Source organism: Geospiza fortis, unplaced genomic scaffold (assembly GCF_000277835.1).
Source record: "Geospiza fortis unplaced genomic scaffold, GeoFor_1.0 scaffold70, whole genome shotgun sequence".
Taxonomy (NCBI): domain Eukaryota; kingdom Metazoa; phylum Chordata; class Aves; order Passeriformes; family Thraupidae; genus Geospiza; species Geospiza fortis.
This window is the reverse complement of record NW_005054317.1, coordinates 6,195,655-6,215,281: the sequence shown is the minus strand read 5'-3', so window position 1 is coordinate 6,215,281 and position 19,627 is coordinate 6,195,655. Positions and strand designations below refer to the sequence as shown.

Genomic DNA, 19,627 nt, shown 5'->3' with positions numbered 1-19,627 from the left:
AAGTGGGAAGTAGTTGAACCATTAAAAGATATAGGTAAGAGGGGCATGTGTGCATGAAAACTTCTCTGATTTTTTCCCCAACTATGAGAATTGTCCTAAGATTCCAGTACTGTCTTTGCTTACAGACCTTGTCCTGCCTGTAAGCTGTGTGATTTTGCAGTGTTTAATTAAAGCCCCTGCTGATTTTTTTCTTTACTTTTTTTTGTAGGTTGGCGAATACGTAAGAAATATTTCCTAATGAAAATTAAGAATCAACCAAAGGAACGGCTAGTGTTAAGCTGGGTATCTATGCTTTAATTTCATGCTTAAGTCTTTCTCAATTTCACTCAAAGTTTGATTTTGACTACCATGTGTGAGTGATGGGGAGATAGATCGAAGAGCTCAGGCTTTGAGGAAGCCCTTAGGTAGATGTGTGGTGTGGAATTTCCTGTATTTCTTTCCTCTGGTGGCAAATCCAGTTTGGAAGTTTCTGTGCCTGGTCACTTGTTCCCAAACCTGCACCTCAGGATTCTTTACTTGTCATGATGTGGCTGTTGACCATAATATAAATGTGCTCACTAAAAATAATGAGATGAACTTTTTAAAGTCATGGGTTTTCCTACTCAGATCTTTAGTTGTACTGATAAGTTAATAGGTGAGGGGGGCATGAATTGCTCCCTTAATGAGAGTTGCTTTTGCTCCTGTGCTGAAATGTGTTACCCTGTTGGTTGTATGAGCACAGCTATTTGTGACACTTCACTGGAGCATGGATGTCACTAAAGCCTGGAGGCTTTAGTGGGAGGAGGGAAGTTTTTCTTGCTGCAGAGGAAGAACGTGCCTTATCAGTTCCTAATGTACACAGTCCCCCAGTTTAGGGTTGGCAAAGTTCATTCAGTGGTAGTAATGCATGTCAGGTCTGTGGGAGGAAAGAGGCAGTAATACTTATTTATGGTCAGGATGTTTGTATGGCCTTACTCAACCTCCTCAGGTTTCATTTTGTATGTGTAATTTTCTTGCTTGCTCTTCAAAATATGCCTTCAAACATGTGTCCTAATTTACCAGGGTAGAACATTGATCACATTTTCTGTATGGAATGCAACATGTATTATGATGCTATTCTTTTCCTATTTACTTCCAGGCTGATCTTGGCCCTGATAAATACTTGTCTGACAGAGACTTACAGTATGCTGTGAAACTTCTTTCCTCCTGTTCTGTGAGTACTAAAGATTTTTAAATTGTGCTAGCACAAAAGTGTGTGTCAAGGACTGATCTTGGAAAAGCACATGTAGCCTAGTTGGCATAGTTTGTAATTTTAGACTTGCTTTCATTAAAGGTTTGCAAACCTTTTAATTACATTTCTCATATACTAAGAAGTAACATGTTCTCAGCACAAGTACTAATCCTGCAGGATTATTACAGGAGATTCAATGTTGTGGTTGATTTGATTTTTTTCTTCTTGTGCAGTACTGTGAGATCATGAGCTTTTATTTAATCTCCTCAACACCTTCAGGCTGTTAGGATAGTGCTGTTTGGGTGTAATTGCCAACCTGTGAGCTGGCATATTCTCAGGCAGCAGTGGATGAGGCAGTGGAACAAGTTTCATTATTTTTTCAGTTCTTTGGACTCAAGGCAGGAGCATCTTAGTAGAGCTGCAGTGGAGGGTGTACAATTTAAGCTCCTGTGAAATGCCACATTATAAATCCAGTAGACATCTCTGCCTGAAAAACTGGCATTTGACTACAAAAGGAGTCTCTGGAGTCTCTCTTTAAGGATGTTAAGCATATGAAAGACTGGCTGAAATAGTTTTTTTAATTTATATGTTAATTGAATAATGTCTTTGTGAAGTTTTCTTTGCATTTACTCCAGGTTAAGACTGAATCATTTTAGTTACTCCATGCCACTGACAGAATCCAATTTACTACTTTAAATATACAATTCAGACTGATCTTTTCTTACTTGTGAATTGAATGCAAATGATTTTTAAAAATCCATAATCTAAAATTTACCTTCAGTTTCTTCTTTTGGTAGCATCCTTATATTTACAAAATCACTTTTGCCACTGCCAACGAATCTTCAGCGCTGGTTATTAGACCGTTCAGTGAAAAAGGGACACTAAAGGACCTTATTTACAAGGTAACATCTTCCCCCTACCCCCAAGTCAAATGGCACAGCTTATGCTGGAATAACCATTCATGTTTTTTATAAAAGTGTTTGCCATCAATTGCTAAGCAAGCTAAGACAAATAATGACTTTTCTGGGCATGATACTTGATTTGTTTGTTTCTTTTAAAGGCAAAGCCAAAAGACCCATTCCTGAAGAAGTATTGCAATCCTAAAAAAATTCAAGGTCTTGAACTTCAGCAAATAAAAACATATGGAAGGCAAATATTAGAGGTAATTTTTTTTCTTTATTTGCCAGCTTTTTTGATTTATTATTTTGGAGGCCAGCTGGCCTAACTACAGAAAATGGACACATTTCTGAGTACACGAGCTTTATATCAGCAGCAGACTTCAAAGCTAAATGTAAATTGAGATCTGCTGAGTTGAATTTAGATATATTTTTGTGAGACCATTTATGACCCCCCCAAAAAATGCACTTGATATGCATGGAGCTTAAATGGGAGAAAGGTGATAATATAGTCTGTTCCTTGTGTAAAAAGGGAAAGAATTAACTCATAGCCTGCAGAACATGTACCATAAATTCATGGTTCTTAGCATGTTTTTAATTTTTTTTTTTACTCCAACTATCATATTCAGCAGAATTTTAAATTTTAGTTTCCAGATCTCTTTGGGAGGTGTCCATAAGCCTGCTTTGAGGATCAGCATCAAATATTTGTTTTGTGAAAAGTGCTACCAGTGAAATGGGAATGAATAGTCAGCCAAAGAGGATGTAGATAGAAGATCAAGTTGAGTGAGCATTCCAAATGGGGGTCTCATTTATTATGTGTCTGCTTTAGTCTTGGAGCATTTAAGTTGATGATTTTACAGTCTTGAGATCATCAGAGCATCTTCTGATAGTGCTTCTCTATTCCATTTTTTTCAGGTATTGAAATTCCTCCATGAGAAAGGATTTCCTTATGGCCATCTTCACTCTGCCAATGTGATGCTGGATGGGGATACCTGCAAGTTACTGGATCTAGAAAATTCCTTGTTGGGACTCCCATCATTTTATCGATCATACTTTTCCCAGTTTCGGAAAATTAATGTAAGGCTCAGACAAGGAATTCATCTGACTCTTATGCAAATCTTTGTTCTCAGCCTTTGTTTGTGGAGAACTGACTAGAATGAAAAATCCTCTTCCAAGCCCCTTTTTTAAATCTGAACTTTGCTCCATCAAATTGCTTTTTTTCTTCCCCCAAATCACTGTCTGGCTGCACAGCAGCTCTGTTGCAGCACACTGGAGTGAGGCTGAGGCCAAAGGGAAGCAGGTAGAGGGGGAGTGCAGGGGAGTGTTTTTATGACAACAGTGCCAGCACAAATAGAGGTAAAGTGCAATTGTTTTAAGATCTCTTTCCACCCTGGTCTGTATTTCATAGGAATTTGCATATTGTCTACTACAGTTTCACTTCTATGTCTGTACAGTGAGCACAGCTGTTTACTTGTGCTTAGCTGGGAGCAGTAATCAGCCTTATCTTTGGTGGGGACTGTGAAAATTGATCAGATGCTTGAAGATTCTAGCTATTAAAAGGTTATTTTTATTTGTTTGAGGGGTGTCTGTTTGACTGCAGGCTTACAAAGCAAAATATTTATCTAACTGCAAAAATATGAAAACAAATTTGCCCTGTTGCAGTAACATCATTCCCTGCCTTTAGGCTCCCATTGTAATAAATTCTGTGCAGCATCACGAGAGAGCTGCTTGCTGACCTTGCTAAACAAGTTCTACTGTGTTGTCAAAGAAATGATCACAAGTTCATGGTTAGTCCAAATCTGTTAGTGCCATCAAAGCCTCTTACAGTAAGAGGAACCTCTTCTGTTTAAACATGATTCAGAAATCTTGGAAATATGCTGTCTGGGAGCTCAGCATGTATGTACAGCTTGCACAAACCTAAGGAGGAGCAAAAGAGACTCTCCTAGGTTTGTTTGGTATGCAGTTTTTCCCATCTTTTTATCTACTTCCCTGTAAAGTGACAGCTGGTTGTTTTATGAATCTCATTCTTTGCTGTTTGACTTAGCCAGGAAAGTGTGCTTGGTTGGGACTTCTCTTGGTGTGTAGATCTCTAAACTGCTTTGTGAACAGTTTGCTACTTCACACATCTTTACAGAACATGACTACACTGCTCTCCTATTTGTACCATCTTGTACAGAAAGGCAACAGAGGCTGCTGTAGCTTGTAGCATGAAGATTTCATCTGAGCTACAGTTATGCAGTGAAATGGTTGTGGTTAGGAACTGCCTTAATGGTTCCTCTTTTCTGTCTTCACATGCAAGATCACTGGGTTAACCAGTTGTGAAAAACTAACAAGTTGTGGTTTTATTTTATTTTTGTTCCCCCACAGACTTTAGAGGGTGTTGATGTTCATTGCTTTGGACACTTACTGTATGAAATGACCTATGGAAGACCTCCAGACACCATTCCAGTGGAGAGCTTCCCCCCTGCTCCATCAGTGTTTGTTGGTTAGTATGCAGGGCAGAACATCTCAGTCACAGCTGCCTGGGTGCACTCTTAGACTTTACCTAAGCTGAAGGGCTGTGAAATAACAGCCTGAGATCTTTGCACCCTGTGCCCAGAAAGAATTAGCAATTTGGTCAAATAGAAAATGTGTTCTTCATCAAATATATCTGATGCATGAGTAAAACTTTTTTAGGTGAGTGACAAAGCAGTGTTTAGCAAGTAATGAGATGCCTGGATTCCCTTGCCTCATGTCTAACATTCTTGAAAAGCTTCTATGTGTAATAGTAATGCTATAATAAAACCCACATGCCACAGAGCTTCATCACTGCTTGCCTTATGCAATACTTAGGGGAGCATCACAAGCAGTGCCAGACGTCCATTCTAAATCATTTGCTATCCTGCTGTGCAAAAATGTGTTAATTCTTGTTCCTTCTTTGGCAGTGTCAGTGTTGGAGTCCATTCTGACTTGTGAAGCTCTGAAGAATGGGATGCCAACTGTCTCCCGGCTCTTACAGATGCCGTAAGTCCTGTTCGACTTGTTTTATGCTCATAGCAATGTTTTTAATTATTTCAGGAGGAAGAAACTTTCTGCTCTTGTTCCTCTTTAGAAAGGTTTGCTCCTTCTTCTGAGGGATGTATCCCAAGTGAAGCTTGGTAGGCTTTCTAGAACCCATCCCTTGTTAATATGTGTGTTTAATGTTTCTTTGTCTCTCTGTGTTGGAGCTGTTACATATGCACTTTATTTAGCATGATTTGAATTAATCCAGCCATTCAAGTAATCCAAGCATGATTGAGATCATGTACAGATTGATTTAAATGATTTACAATAAGGAGTCTTTTTGCATGTTGTCTTCAGAAGGTTCTGCTGTTCACTTAGCACTGGTGAAATACGTCTCTTGCTTTGCTCAGCAGTGACATTCAGAGCTGCTCTGGGTCTGAAATGTAAAATGGAAGTTCTCTCTGGTTTCTTGCAGGGCTGGCTCAGGGATTCTCTGAAGCATAGACAGAATAAATTTCCTTACAGGCTGCCTTTCAAGTATGCAGTGCAGGGGGGCAAGGCCAGGATGCAGAAAGGGAGCACTGTCATGGTGCCCCTGAGTGGGGACCACACCTGTCTGCAGTTAGGGCACAGCATTCCAGGGAAATTGCTGTCCCCATGCTGGGACATGCCACCAGCACACTGAGCATGGAACCACAGTTCTGGTGGGAGGTTCTTCCATTAGTTCTCAATGTGAGATGCTGTAGCTGGGGCCCCCTCAATGGCAGGTTGACCATACCTAAATCTGGGTCTGCTCTCACAGCACAGATTGCAGTGCATTTGGAGCCTGCTCTCAGGTTCAGATTTCTTGGTTGGGAAGAGTCACTGCAGCCTTCAATTCTTTCTTCTCCTGCCCTCCTCTGCTTTTTGAGGTGTGAGGTAGACAGAACAGTGCAAGCAGGTAGAAATACTATAGGAAAACTGTGAATACAGAAATATACAGGTGTTTAAAGATGCTGAATAAGCAATCTATGCCCAGCTGCATTTTATGTGGAAGATGTTATACTACATTCCCTTCATACCAATACTCTTTACAAAAGTCTTCTACATAGCTATGCAATGCAATTAATGTAATTTAAAGCAATTATTAGAATTGAAATATATATTTATTATAGCCATAAGAACATGTAATCTGAAAGGGTCAGAAAGTCCTGTAAATAAGGATGAACTTTCATGGATTTTTGAAGTATTTTAAAATTTGCTTTATTTCTAAATTGTTCATTCTCCTGAATTAACTTGATTCTAGATGTGAATTAATTTTCTCTACTATATGCCTGTGATAATTTTCCATAGTGAACAGCAACTCAGAATTATTTATTTTGGAGCCAAGACTGAGGTCTCTCTGTGACAATTTTCTAGTATGTTCTCCAGGACAAAGTATCTTGAAATGGGCTAACCAGTTTATTTTCAGACTACCATTGCCCTCTAGTGTCTTTGTTTTGGATGGAAAAGGATTAATAATTTATTCTGTTTCTGCTGATACCATAGAGGGGAGAGCCAAAAATATTACAGTATTTGCTTTAATTGCCTTTTGTAGAGGACAGGCAAGAATGCAGATATTTTCAAATGTTAAGTTCACTTGGTCTTTCACATGTTCCTTGTTAATTCTAAGACAAGGGTTGTGCTAAGAGAAGTTTTTTTTAACAAGAGCTATGTTTTTGTTTTGGTGAAATTTAAAATAAAGTCCCTGGAATTTTTTTTAAAATAAAAAATCTATATGCTTTTAAGGAAAAGATATTCTCTGTTGGGGGGAACCTTTCTCTGCCTTTGATAACTGTACCTGTTCTATCCCCTTTCAGAATAGCTCACACAAACCAGTTTTCTCAGCCATAAGTAGTGGTTACATTCTGAGTGTTGGGTGCTGCTACTCTTACAGCAGTGCTTAGAAAATAAGAAGCAGTACATAGAAATCTGCAGCCAAGGGTTGAGGACAGAGAAGCAAAGGGAAAAAGAGGGGTTTAAGTGAACAGTGCCAGTAGTATTCTTGTTCTGGTTTTGCCTGTCTCTTGGGAATAATATTACTTTTTTTTTATCAACTCACAGATTATTCAGTGATGTCCTGCTAACAAACTCTGAGAAACCACAGTTTAAGGTAGAGTTGAACACTGATTTGCTGATGTTTGTGGTAGTGGCAGGGTGTGGGTAGCTACCTGTTGACAGAGGGAGTTGAGGAGATCTGGCTTGATTTGCCTCTGGCTGTTGCCATCAGTGTTTGGATTCCTTTGCCACCCTGTCCCTGAGAATGTTGTGCCACCCCTTGGATGTGACCCAGGGGTGTTCAGGGGCAGCTGCTGAGCTGGAGCCCGTTTGTGTGGCTGATGGTGATGCTCTGTGTGAGCAGAGGCTCTGTGCCCTGCAGGTCCCTTGCAGTGAGAGGAAATGCCATGGCACAGCCATTGCCAGCCCCTCTGGGAGCCAGCTCTGCTACCTGAGACCATCAGCACCTTGCTGCCAGCTCCAGCACTGGGGCATTTCAGGGGCCACTTCTGACCCCACTGGGGAGCTGCCCCAGGGGCTTCTCCTGGAGGATTTGTGCCCTGTGTCTTGTGTTGTCAGCCTTACAGAAATTGGGGGATGTGACTGGAGTCTCAAAGTAGTTATCTATCCTTGCTTTTAGAGTATCCCTTCCAGGGTTTGGTGTTTCTTTGTCCCTGCTGATCTGTAGCTAGATTTGGAGTAGAAAAACATTGATCTAGGGTCTTTTCTGCTTCACTAAAGGAGTAGTGTCACATCTTGGGGCTTTAGATGAGAAATGTCATCTGATGAATGGTGAGTTTTGATCAGTGAAGTTGTGCTTTCCTTTATCACATCTTGTGCCATGATTTTGTTCCCCATTCTGTATTAGATTCCTACTAAGCTAAAAGAGGCATTGAAAATCTCCAAGGAATGCATAGAAAAGCGATTAACAGAGGAACAGAAATTGGTAAGGTCTACATTTCTTTATTTCCTACAGACATTTAATTTCCTCTTATCACTTTTGCATCCAGAAAGTGAGTTTTTACTCAAAAGCGATTTTGAGTAATAAAGGCTTTCACCAGCAGATTTGCTTTCCCAAAAATGCAATATGAGGGGTTGTATAACAGCTGTTGTGTTGACTATATGGCATTTCACTGTTTTAAGAGTTGCAGTTTCACAGGTAGTGGCTCCCAAGTTAGAGGATCATTTTAACTTCAGTACAAGTCTCCATTCTCTACCAGAAACAGTAAAGGAAGAGCTAGAAATGAAAAAGGGAATCCAAACAAAGTGACTACAACGTGTTTTCTTGTACCTCAGACATTGTTTTCAAACATTTGAGATTTTACCGTGGTCTTTTTCTATTTTTTCCTTAATTTTGCAGATTCACCAGCACAGAAGGCTGACAAGAGCTCAATCTCATCATGGCTCTGAAGAGGAAAAAAAGAAAAGGAAGATCTTGGCACGAAAAGTAAGCAATCTTTAAATAGTTTTCTCCCACAGAAAAAGATGTGTTTCTCTTTGTAATGTTTACCATGCACAGGTTTAGCCATATGTACATGACTCTACTCCTTCCTGTGTTTTTCTGCACTACTTCCTGGTTGTTTTCACTTCTTTAACTAAGGAATAGATTTACTAAAAAGTTTTAGTTACAGTGCTAGCTGACTTGCATATTGGTGCAGCCTGTTTGAGGCTGCTGAACAAACCAGTCTTGGTTAACAGCTCAGACCCAGAGGAGCTGCTCTGCTCTGTCCCATTCCCTGGGGAGGTGCTGGAGCCTGCAGCACTGTGTGTGTTCCTCTTCTTTCCTGGGGAGGGGTGTGTGTGTCAGTTTCCTTCCTTTCCCTTGTGGTCCGAGGGCACTGGAGTTCCCTGGGGCCTGGCTGGAGATATTTGAGCACAGAACAGCCTTGCTGCTCTTGTGACCACGTCAGTGTGTGCTGGCTATGGGGAGGGGGATGCTGAGCATTGAAAAGCATTGTGTGATACAGTGGGTGGCTGTTACAAATCTGTGTGTCAGTTCAATCCTTACCTTTCATAGAAAGTGATTATTCATTGCTATCTTCCATTTTCTCTGCTCCCTTTTAAAGAAGTCAAAACGTTCTGCCAATGAAAGTGGGGAAGAGCACTCAGCCAAATACAGCAACTCAAATAACTCAGGTAACTACAGAGAGAGGAATTTGCTTCTACACAGCTGTGTCAGGTTTTCTGTTATTCCTGTCATCTTCTGTCTGAAAAGATTGGGGATTACCAACACTTTACAAAGTCTGCTACCACTGTTTTGGGTATTTAATAATAACTAAATGGAGGTCCTAAAAATATTGTTGATGTTATATTTTCAGTTGCCAAATTTAAAGTAATGCCTCCTCTTTTCTGTGCCCCATTCCTCAAAAAAATGATCAGTCTCTTCATTCTGTTTGATAATTGAGTTGAATAACAACAACATCCATTACTTGGGCCATTAAATAATGCAGTCTTCAGGGAGACTCTCTGGTGATCTGTGTTACATAGTAAGGTGTTAAGATGAATGAGAAAATTATGTCTTAAATTGCTGCTTCAGTGCCAAATTTTAAAACAACAGAGCCTTTGACAAATTTTCCTTTAGTTAAAAGGTGTGGTTGGTACTATGGAACAAACAGATTACCAGAGTTGATTTGCTTGGCTAAAGTGTGTCCAAAGGCAGCTTGTTGTGGAGTACAGCACTGACTGAAAATCATCTCTTAGGGGAGATGGGGTGCCACCCATGCATTGGCACAGCTCTTAAGGTGAACAGAATTTGTATGCTGTATCCAACAGCCTAAGCAGCAGAAGTGTTTCCCACTGAGAAATGCTGAGTGCATTTCCTATGCCTTTGGGGCTTGTAAAGCCACTGTTCCTATGGATGGATACATTTCCCAAGATGTGGAAGCAGGATTGGATTTTCAGTCAATAAAGTTGGCCTGCTCCCAGCAATCTGTCTTGTCTGTGTTGAACTGCCGTGTCACAGCTGTAGTTACTTGACTGTTGTTTTATTCAGCAGGCTCTGGGGCCAGTTCCCCTTTAACATCTCCATCATCCCCCACTCCGCCCTCCACAGCAGGTATGTTCAACAATCATTACAGTTTTTATCTTTTTTATGTTGTTTTTTACTCCCCTCTGCCCCTCAGTGGTGGTGTTATTCCCAAGGATGATCAGGAGATGGTTTTCAGGGATGGAACACCAGATGTCAGTTACCTTGTGGCAGCCTGACTTTGGGCTTGTGCTCTCTTTTGAGGGTCACAGAGACCCCTTTTGTAACTAGAACCTTTCTGAGATACACATGATATGATTTACCCAGGGTGGACCTGCTTGCTTTGAAGTCTGTGTTACTCCAGGCCTGCCCACATTGCAACTTTCCAGGCATTTTCTGGGCCTCATGTTGCAGTATGCATTTGTTCTGGTGTTGATGGTCTGCTGACTCTGAAATACTGCTTGTTCATCCCTTGTTTCTTTGTTCTTTTTATTCCTGTACTGCTGTGATTTATTTTCAGGAATTTTAGGTGTGACAAATTCGGTGGCTTAAGCTTCATAAATCTCCTCAGTTCTGCTACACTCCATTGATAACCCAGTAGAGTTTGTAGAAAGAAATCTAGAAACAAGACTGATTTAAGTTAAAAATAGTATCTTTATTATTTTTGCCAGTTCTGTTTTTCAGTTTGCTGGGTGGCTGTGCAGAGAGTTTTGCTAATGTTTAAGACAGGGGTGGGAAGTGGTGAAGAATCTGCTTGAGTGGGCAATAGAAATGGTCTGAAAGTTTAATTACAAATCTGAATATTGAGCAGTAGTGCATATTCTTCAGTCTGAAAGACTGGAAGAGGAGCACTGGCCAATATTAATAACAAAAGATGTTAACAGAGTACATTTCCAGAGGGGAAGCAGCCCATGGCATTGCCATTTTTTATGGTGACTCCTGCCATAGGATTTCTAGTCCCAGGAACTTTCTCCACAGCACAACTCATTAACCAAAGCAATGCAATCAAATTTGTCTTTGCTGTGGATAGTCTTTCAAAGGACACTGCAGTCTGTGTGATGTAATTCAAATCAGTCATGCTGAAATTCAAATTAGTAATTTCTCCTTCAAGTTGAGGGCATGGGAAGTGTGTGTTGTAGGAACTAACTTCTCCCAGTCAGCCTAAGCAAGGTGATGACTGTTACTGTGTTGCAGAGTAACACTGCTGTTCTCTGGTGCACTGACTGTGATCTGGAGAATTTGTTGCCAGTTCTGCCAGGACTTCCACAAGGAAGTAGCTGAAACATGGTTCCAAAATGGACAGATGTTTAGAAAGCATTTTTTTCTGTATAAAACTACTGTTTAGTTATGTTCTGACTTGGATCTCTTGGAACTTGGTTGAAAGCTTTTTCAAGTTTTAAGCATGAAATGTAGATTTATGTGCAGATGTGGATCAAAGGCTGAGGTTTGTGCTCGAAACTTGTCTCAGTTCAGAGCATATTGTCACAGTGTGTTTGTTGGTCATCTTGTGCCAGTGTGCTCCTGATGACTTGTGGGGATCAGCCCTGTGTGACAAGGTGCTGGTGGCCCTGCCTGTCCTCACACTGGGACTTCTTTAGTGAGCTGATGGCTTGGTGCTGTTTATGAGGTGTAAAGCCAAGTGTCACGTTTTCAGGAATGCTTTTGTGAATAGAATTCGTAGAAGAAATGTCAGATATTAATTCTGAGAGAAAACTAGAGGGTTTTTTTCACCAGCAGTGATGTAGCTTTAGCTGTTCTAAGTCTGCTTTTACTGCCTTGAGGAAAGACACACTGGTCCAGTGGTAGGACTCTGTTTGTGACAAGTGATGCATCTGTAGCTTGCATTTCTCTCTTCTGATTTCCTTGTACTTACTAAGGATATTTACCTCTGTACCAAAACTGCTCGTGGGTGTCAGTGTGGTGAGATGATTCTCAAAAAGGCATTGAGGCTTTCAGTCTGTCTGTCTGTCTGGTTTGGTATGGCTGTGTTGGAACTGGGGCCTCTCAAAGCATCCTGTTGATACAATACCACAGCAGAACTAAGGCTGATGAGGAGAAGTGCCCTCAGGAGAAGCTGTTGCTGTTGCTCCCGCCCTGGCCTGTAACTATTCATGCATGGTGTGGTGTGTGAAGAGAGAGACACTGACCAAAGGGGAAGGGCTCCAGGCTGGCATGCCCTGGGGAAGGAACCTCCTGCAGGGGGTTCTCGTGTGTTGAGAGGTTCTTTGTCTCTAAACAAAGGCTTTGTGAGGCTTGGCTTGCAGCAGAGAGCTTGGGAGAGTCGATGGAAACCAGAGTGAGGAATAAAACCATGGCTGGCTTCCGCTGTGTGATGGCAGCTGCAGCTGCAGGACTGAGAGCATGAGGGGAAAGGTGCCTCTGGAGATGTTGGCTCTCATGGGCTGTTCTCACTGGTGAGAATGTTTTGGGCTGGTGGTGTTGCAGGTACTTGGCTAAAGAACATTTGAAATACATTGTTAGATCATGCAAGTGACTCTAATGTAACATCCTGTGTTTCTGACATTCTCCTGGTGTGGTTCTTTTTTTCCCCCACAATTCTTTGCTTCAGATGCTGTGAAAATCTGTTAATTTTCTTTGTGGCTGTGAGCAGTGGCTAGGATCAGAAGGGCTGCAGAACAGTGTGGTATGGGTTATTTAAAATTCCACTAAATATTTTCTAAATCAAATTATCCTGTAAGATACAGCAAGATCTCTTTCAATAGAGAAAAATTTGGAGGGTGTCACTTTTGCTTCTCTGGACTGCCCTGCAGGAATAGTGCAAGAATTGTACTTAACAATCTTTTTCTGTGCCAGTTGTTCTGAATCCTTCAGTATGACATGTGTTTCATTGACACCCTTATGGTGCATCTTTCCTGCCCCTCACCTTCCTGTAAAACAGGTGGAATGCTTTAGGAAGTGCTTTTCCTGGGTGTCTCTGACCACAAGTGTGAATACAGGTGTTGATACAGCAGAAGAGTTTCTTGAACTGAATGGATTTTGTCTTCTGTGGCTAATCTTCCTGCAGATTTCTTTCTAAATCTCTCTAAATGCACTTTAATCCTGTAGAGCTTGAATTATGGCATGTGCAACTGAAAGCATGGATGTTGTATTTGTTGATCAAGTATAATAATGCTTAGAGCATGGAAAATTGTTGTTCGTTTTTCAGAATTGAGTGAAGTATTGTAAATGTAATATGAAATAGTCAATCTGCTGTCCTCATATTTGTCAGTGAGTAAGAATGTATTGACTTCTGTACTAACTTTTCAGCTAACAGTGTCTGTTTTTCTTACTTTGACACGAGAACTGGATGATTAACTTGTGTCCTTTCTCTTTCTCTGCTGTCTTCAATAGAGCATGCATCATTTTGAACGTGAATTTTCGGAAAAGTAAGCTAATGCTGATTTATCTCTTTAAAGATGCTCTGTTTCTGAATGGGAAAGTTGGATGCAAATCTTGAAGTTGCTTAGTATTGGGAGGGAATAGAAGAAAAAAAATCTGAATGTTCTTACAGATTATTTTAATGAAATACAGCATCTTTAAAAACTATCACTAAAATTATTTTCTTTGTTCACATCCCATTCTCAGCCAAGTTTTTAATGCTGTTTACACAATTGCTGTCACTTTAAATTCATAATTAAGTTTTTGTTTCAATTCAGGCATCAAGTTTACAGCATCTGATTTACTTCCTATTCCTTTTAACACACTCTTTTAACAAAAATGTCCCTGTAAAAACCCTTGGTAAGTTCTTGTTTGAGTGTTTTATTCTTACAACTGCATGAATGAATAAAATGTGTGTTTGCAGGCAACGTCCTTCAACATATGTATTTGAAGGGCCTAGTGATAGCTAAGCACTTGCTTCAAATGTTTTTTCTAGTAAATACAGGACAAGATTTCACTGTAGGGCAGAACAATTTCATCTGTAGATGTAAATGTGTATGAATGCGTGTGTGTGAACTGAGATTTCTTTTGCGCCACTCGTGTCAAGAAGGGAAGGACAACTTGGTGTCGATTACCTAACTGAAGTGAATGGATATGAAGATTTTTGAAGATTTCTTAATTGACAGGTTCAGTATGTAATGCTCATAGCTTGTCAGATGCCATTCTGAACCCTGAGTGTATTTATGTCTCACAGCAGAGCTCAAGTGTAAGCTGTAATTCTCTGTTAGCAGTTTCCCAAGAGTTCAACTACAGCTCAATTTCAATAATAGTGAGTCCTGAGGAATTTAACAATTTTCCAGGAAGAAAGGTGATCTCTGCCCTTACTTCCCTGTCTTTTCTACTCTTGTAAAATAACGAGACTAAAATTTGAAGATAGCATATGGAATCTTGGCCTACTAATACTTAGTAATCCAAGCATTTTGTGTCTCTTTTGCCCTCTGCGTGTCAAACATGTGCCTTCTTTCACACGTTACCACTGTATTTGTATTCCCTGGCCACTGCTTTTGTGATCATTCCCTATTGCATCTTGTACAACTACTTGCATAGTCTCTTTCAGCCACACCTTGCAATTCCAGACAAAAATCTTGTCTTTGTTCTCTGCAGTTCTTGCATCTCTTTGATGCACTTCTTTTGTGATGAGCTGCTCTTGGTGTTTCACAGCAGTTTGCATGATCTGTTTGGAGGTAGGTTGGTGCACCAGTCCTGCTCTGACCACTTCAACCACTAAATGGCTGCTTGGACTGCCTTTGGTCTTGTTCTTCCTTTGGACAAGTGCCAAGTTTTTCTTTCCTGGCATCCATCCACAAGACAAACAGGACTCTAATACTGGGAATGTTTTGTCAGTATTTCTAATAGTAAATTGATGTACATCTTTGGCAAGTGTAAAAAGCAGATTTGTATAAGTTAGAAGGCCCCAGTATGTAATTTATTTCAGTGTGTGCTGCCATTGTGTGAAGTTTTAGTTACCTTAGAAAGCAGTTGATTCACATGCAACAGGCAGGTTGAATTGTTTCAGTTGATCTCTGGTGTTTCTGTTAGGACTTGAGTATTTCCTCTGGAAGGGAAGAGAGTGAAGATGAGCTTAATGGGTACTTCAATGCTTTGTTTTCACAGAAGGCTTTTGTGCCAATGAGAATTTCTCCTGAAGAGCTGGAAGTGCTACAGTCACAGCACATATTAATGTACACTGCCAAAATTGGATGCTTTATGTGAATACTCTGCATTTTGAGCTTGCTCTTATATGGGAAAAGTCTTTCTTCAAAGACTGGTACAGATAGAAAATGAAGGAGTTTTGAATTATTTCTTTCATCTAGTATAACTGCTTGTTTTAATAACAGCAGTTCTGTTTTTACTGTTAGTTGTTAGCCTGAAAACAATTGTTGATGAGGAATTGACAGACAAATGCAGCACAGAGAACTTTTGTCTGCTTTTTTTCTGTAGTTGAGCTTTATCCTTCATCAAATCCCTTTTGAGTCTGAGTGGCGTAATGTTACATAATTACTTGATATTTGCTCACTTCTACTTGATATTTGTTCACCTTAGGAAAAAGAGTCTCTCGATTGCCTTAATGTTGTTTTCCTTGCCCAGTATCACAGTTCTTGCACTTACCAGTATATTCCTCCTTATAGGTCAGAGCTACTGGAAGCAAGTGTTAATAGGTGCCATTTGTCTCTTCAGTCTTCCTATGGCATAACTCATGATCTAGATGATAGAGTTCAAACTCACTGCTGAGCAGTGCCAGGATATTAATCTTTATCTACTCCTTCCAGAACATGAGATGAGATGGTCCATTGTTATTTGACTGGTGTAGCAGTGATGATGTGCAGCAGCAGAGCTGCACAAGATCAGGGTGCTTGGGAGAGTGCTGTGTGAATGAGGGAGGCCACTTGCGTGGATCTGAACTGCCAGGAAACAGCTCCCTGCAGGCTCTCACTGCTGGAGCAGCTGCACATTCCGCTGTGGGCTCTGGCTTCCCAGGGAGTCAGGACGTGCAGGCTGAGGTTGGTTGAGAAGCAGAAAGTGGATGTGGCTGGCAGAGAGAGCAAGGGACAGAGTACAAAGTTGGGAACAGGAGAGGCAGGCTGGAGATGTGTGTGACAGTGATGTGATTCATTCAGTCTGTCAAAACAACTATGTGTTACAACATATTTGGAGTAAGTCAAACAGAACTTTGGAAGTGTAAACACTTCCAGAAACTCTATCTGCAGTTAGTACTCTAAAAATGAGGTATAATCTGGCCAAGCAAAATGGTCATGACAGATACTACAGTGATGTGGTTCTTCATTCACAGGATTGTAAAGTGAGTTATGTAAGTAAGAACAGGTAGTAAAATTTGCTTCCAGTCTTTCTTACTGTTCATGTCCCACAGAACAAACTGCCTCACTAGGGACAAGCAGGAGAAGCTGAACCTGGGAAGTCCTGTTCAGTGATCTCTATTTTCCTTGGTGCAAGATCACACAGGAGTCATGTTTTGCATCTGAGTCCTGAGGCCCTTCAGGCTTCATTTCAGAGGTATCTCAGATGCCATGACATCTCACCTGCAGATAGAGTGATTTGATCACTTTGGCATTTTCCATCTGTTCTGTTCTTCACACTCACTGGCATTCAAGGGATGATGGGACTAGTGCAGGACTGACCAAGTCCAGCCACGCAGCCTCTGGGGCAGGACATGCCTGGCATAACCAAACTCCATCTTCTCTCCCCAACTCCTTAGGAGCATCGTCCATACCCCCAGCCCCACCCCCGCCGCCCCTGCCACCAGCAGCTCCGCCCCCGGGCTCAGAGGTGAGCACGGAGGTGCCCCCGGCCCGGCCCGAGGTCAGCGCCAGCCGAGGAGCCCTGCTCAGCTCCATCCAAAACTTCCAGAAAGGAACTCTGAAGAAAACACAGACTTGCGACTACAGCGCTCCCAGGATCAGCTGAGGCCACCGGTCACTCCAGGATTCAATTCCCTCTCCCCCTCCTGTGCTGCCCCACCAGCACACAGCAGCTGCAGCTCCCCTCTCCCTGGTTTCAGCACTGCCCTGCCCGAGCTGCTCTGCCCTGCTGGGATGAGTACTCTGGTCTTTACTTGGCTGCAGGAACTGTGTTCTCCAGCTACAGCTTCAGGGGTACAGCAACTCCTGTACAGCTGAATAAAAAATCTGAAAATAGGAATGACCATGATGATGGTAAATTAATGCATTTTTCCTAGCTCCATTCCACCCCATTTTTTCAAATTACAGGAATGTAGTTTTAGTCTGCTCAGTTTTTCAACTCTTTTCATGCACTTGTAACTCAATTCTTGCTGCATGGAGTCAACACTTTGTTTTACATAATCCAGCCCTTAAAACATACTGCACAGGTGAGGGAACTGGAGAATTAAATCTTATTCCCACCATGTTTTGCTGGTGGAGTTAAAATGCTGTCTCATGAAGCTTGTTTAAATGGACATCCTACCTTCAACTCTAGGAGAAAGTGTTTTTAAATGAGGAAGCAGTTGAAGTGAGAGGTTATAGGGCACTGGGATGTTATTGTTGATTTAATTAAATGAAAAGTTACTTCAAGTTAATTCTATCATTTAAACTTTATTGCAAGATCCTTTTTGATTTAAAACCTTAAACAAATTGCACTTTAAAGGATTATAGATAATCCATTTTTTAAAATTCAAGTACATCAGTGTTTGTTACTATGCAGAGATTGTCTGTACAAAGTTTCATGTAACCTGTGATATTCATTTTTATTAAAATGTTAATGGAATTCCTTCAGCAGCGTGTGGTGGGTATGTTCCAGTGGGATTCAACCTCCAAGCCAGACCTCCCAAGAACTGAGCAGCACCTCTGCTAAAGGAAATACCCTGGGGAGTATTCCTGGCTCTGCAGAAACAAGACCCAAGCTCTTCTGCCTGCTTACAGAAGATCGTCTCCCCCCATTTACCCGAGGGGCAGAGCAGCCCCTGCTGCACAGACCCCTCCAAGCAGCTTTCCCTCTGGACCAGGAGCTGCTGAGAGAAGCCTGGCAGAGCTCCCTGGCATCTCCAAAGGCTGCTCTGAATGTGTCCCAGCTCTTCATACACACTGCACACACCTGCTGCTTAGGCTCAGTGCAGCTGAATAACTCATTTTGCACTGCAAGACCTATAGTAAGGGTGTGCTGTTGTCAGCCCAGGTGAGGAGTTAAAAAAAAAAAGAAACCACAAAAAACTTGAATAGTAAAAGCAAAGCATCTGGGCATTTTTTTAATCACTCTCATGTGGCAGCTAGTAAGGAAAAATTAGGTATTGTTTCCCATCACATAGTGGAAAGGTTCAGGATCTTTATTTGAGCTCTTGTACAGAAGCCTTTCTGCATGTGCAGAGTGCTCTTCAAAGCAGACACAGCACCATCTCTTAACCCAGCCCCAGGCTGCCACAGCCTCTGCTCAGAGCTGCAGTGAACTGCTGCACTGAGGGCTGGGCTTCAGTGATCAGCCTGATCATTGCTCTTTAATGGGCCTTGCAACCACAGGCTCCTGCAGCTGTACAGCATTCAAGGCCTGCTCCTGCTCTCTGCAGCTCTGCACTCAATCACTGCTGCAGCAGGTTCAACACAGCTCCTCTGGTACTTACAAGCCAAGCAAAACCAGAGGATTTTTCCCTCATGCTGAGTTTACAACAGGGTTTCTCCACAAACAGCAGCACTGACCCAGCTGTACTGTTGAACAAACAAGCATAACCACATGGTTGCAGACAGAAAGTGTGGCTTGGGGGGGTAACCCCATATAAATATTTTGGGAGGTCACTATACTTTCCCCACTGTACAAAAGATTATGGAGCTTATACAACGGAAATTATGCATACAACATGCCCAACACCAAGAATGCCTTGTAGATAAGGATTTTAAAACATCTATTTACAACTTATATATTCAAAGTTTTTTTCACTGCAAATACTATATCCTTCACTTGAGGTATGCTGTTATCCTCTAAGATTTTTGCATAAGGCATGGGGACATCAGCACCAGTGACACGCACAGCTGGAGCATCCAGGTAGTTAAAGGCAGGTCCTGAAACAGAAGACAGTGTGAGGTTGCCAAGTAGTATGCTTTCATCTTGATTCAATTTCTGAATTTTACTCTATTTAAATAAACAATTTTGTTCCTGTAGCTCTAATATTCCAGAAAGCAGTGTTCTGGCTTGTTTGTGTTTATGAACTCTGGGGTTTGGTCACCCACCCTGTGAAAATCTCCAGAGTAAGACAGCTCCACTCCTCTGATGTAACCTCTAACTGCTTTTGCCTGGCTTCATCAAGAATAATCAGGATTTAGAGTAGGGAATGAGATCAGTGTGCTGTGAAACTCAGTACCTTCCATGATCCTGGCACAGATTTCAGCTCCTACTCCAAACTGGGGCCAACCTCCTTCTACAGTGACCAGATGGTTTGTCTTGGCCACGCTGGCTTCCACCGTCTCCATGTCCATCGGTCGAATGGTTCGCAGGTTTATGACCTGGGGAAAGGCAGAGTGTGAGCCTGGCTGTGCCCTGAGCCTGAGAGCTGAGCCTGTGAGCTGTGCCCTGAGCCTGAGAGCTGAGCCCTGAGCCCGTGAGCTGAGCCCATGAGCTGTGCCCTGAGCCCGTGAGCTGCGCCCTGAGCCCGTGAGCTGC

The 19,627-nt window shown here is 41.7% G+C and overlaps 2 protein-coding genes across 2 annotated transcripts in view; one reads left to right on the top strand and one right to left on the bottom strand.

Moving 5' to 3' along the window:
- PXK (PX domain containing serine/threonine kinase like) overlaps positions 1 to 17,746 on the top strand; it is a 24,696-nt gene extending 6,950 nt beyond the window's left edge. Inside the window, exons 5-18 of the mRNA XM_031056315.1 lie at positions 1 to 34; positions 209 to 282; positions 1,118 to 1,192; positions 2,008 to 2,112; positions 2,271 to 2,372; positions 3,022 to 3,183; positions 4,474 to 4,591; positions 5,031 to 5,109; positions 7,171 to 7,219; positions 7,973 to 8,050; positions 8,465 to 8,551; positions 9,171 to 9,240; positions 10,100 to 10,159; positions 16,722 to 17,746. Coding sequence (XP_030912175.1) covers positions 1 to 34; positions 209 to 282; positions 1,118 to 1,192; positions 2,008 to 2,112; positions 2,271 to 2,372; positions 3,022 to 3,183; positions 4,474 to 4,591; positions 5,031 to 5,109; positions 7,171 to 7,219; positions 7,973 to 8,050; positions 8,465 to 8,551; positions 9,171 to 9,240; positions 10,100 to 10,159; positions 16,722 to 16,930 — 1,302 coding nt within the window. The 3' untranslated portion in view covers positions 16,931 to 17,746. The remainder of the gene's footprint in view (positions 35 to 208; positions 283 to 1,117; positions 1,193 to 2,007; positions 2,113 to 2,270; positions 2,373 to 3,021; positions 3,184 to 4,473; positions 4,592 to 5,030; positions 5,110 to 7,170; positions 7,220 to 7,972; positions 8,051 to 8,464; positions 8,552 to 9,170; positions 9,241 to 10,099; positions 10,160 to 16,721) is intronic.
- PDHB (pyruvate dehydrogenase E1 beta subunit) overlaps positions 17,555 to 19,627 on the bottom strand; it is a 5,162-nt gene continuing 3,089 nt past the window's right edge. The window contains exons 7-8 of the mRNA XM_005420239.2: positions 19,329 to 19,470; positions 17,555 to 19,029 (exon numbers count right to left, since the gene is read on the bottom strand). Of these exons, the coding sequence (XP_005420296.1) occupies positions 18,884 to 19,029; positions 19,329 to 19,470 (288 nt within the window). The 3' untranslated portion in view covers positions 17,555 to 18,883. The remainder of the gene's footprint in view (positions 19,030 to 19,328; positions 19,471 to 19,627) is intronic.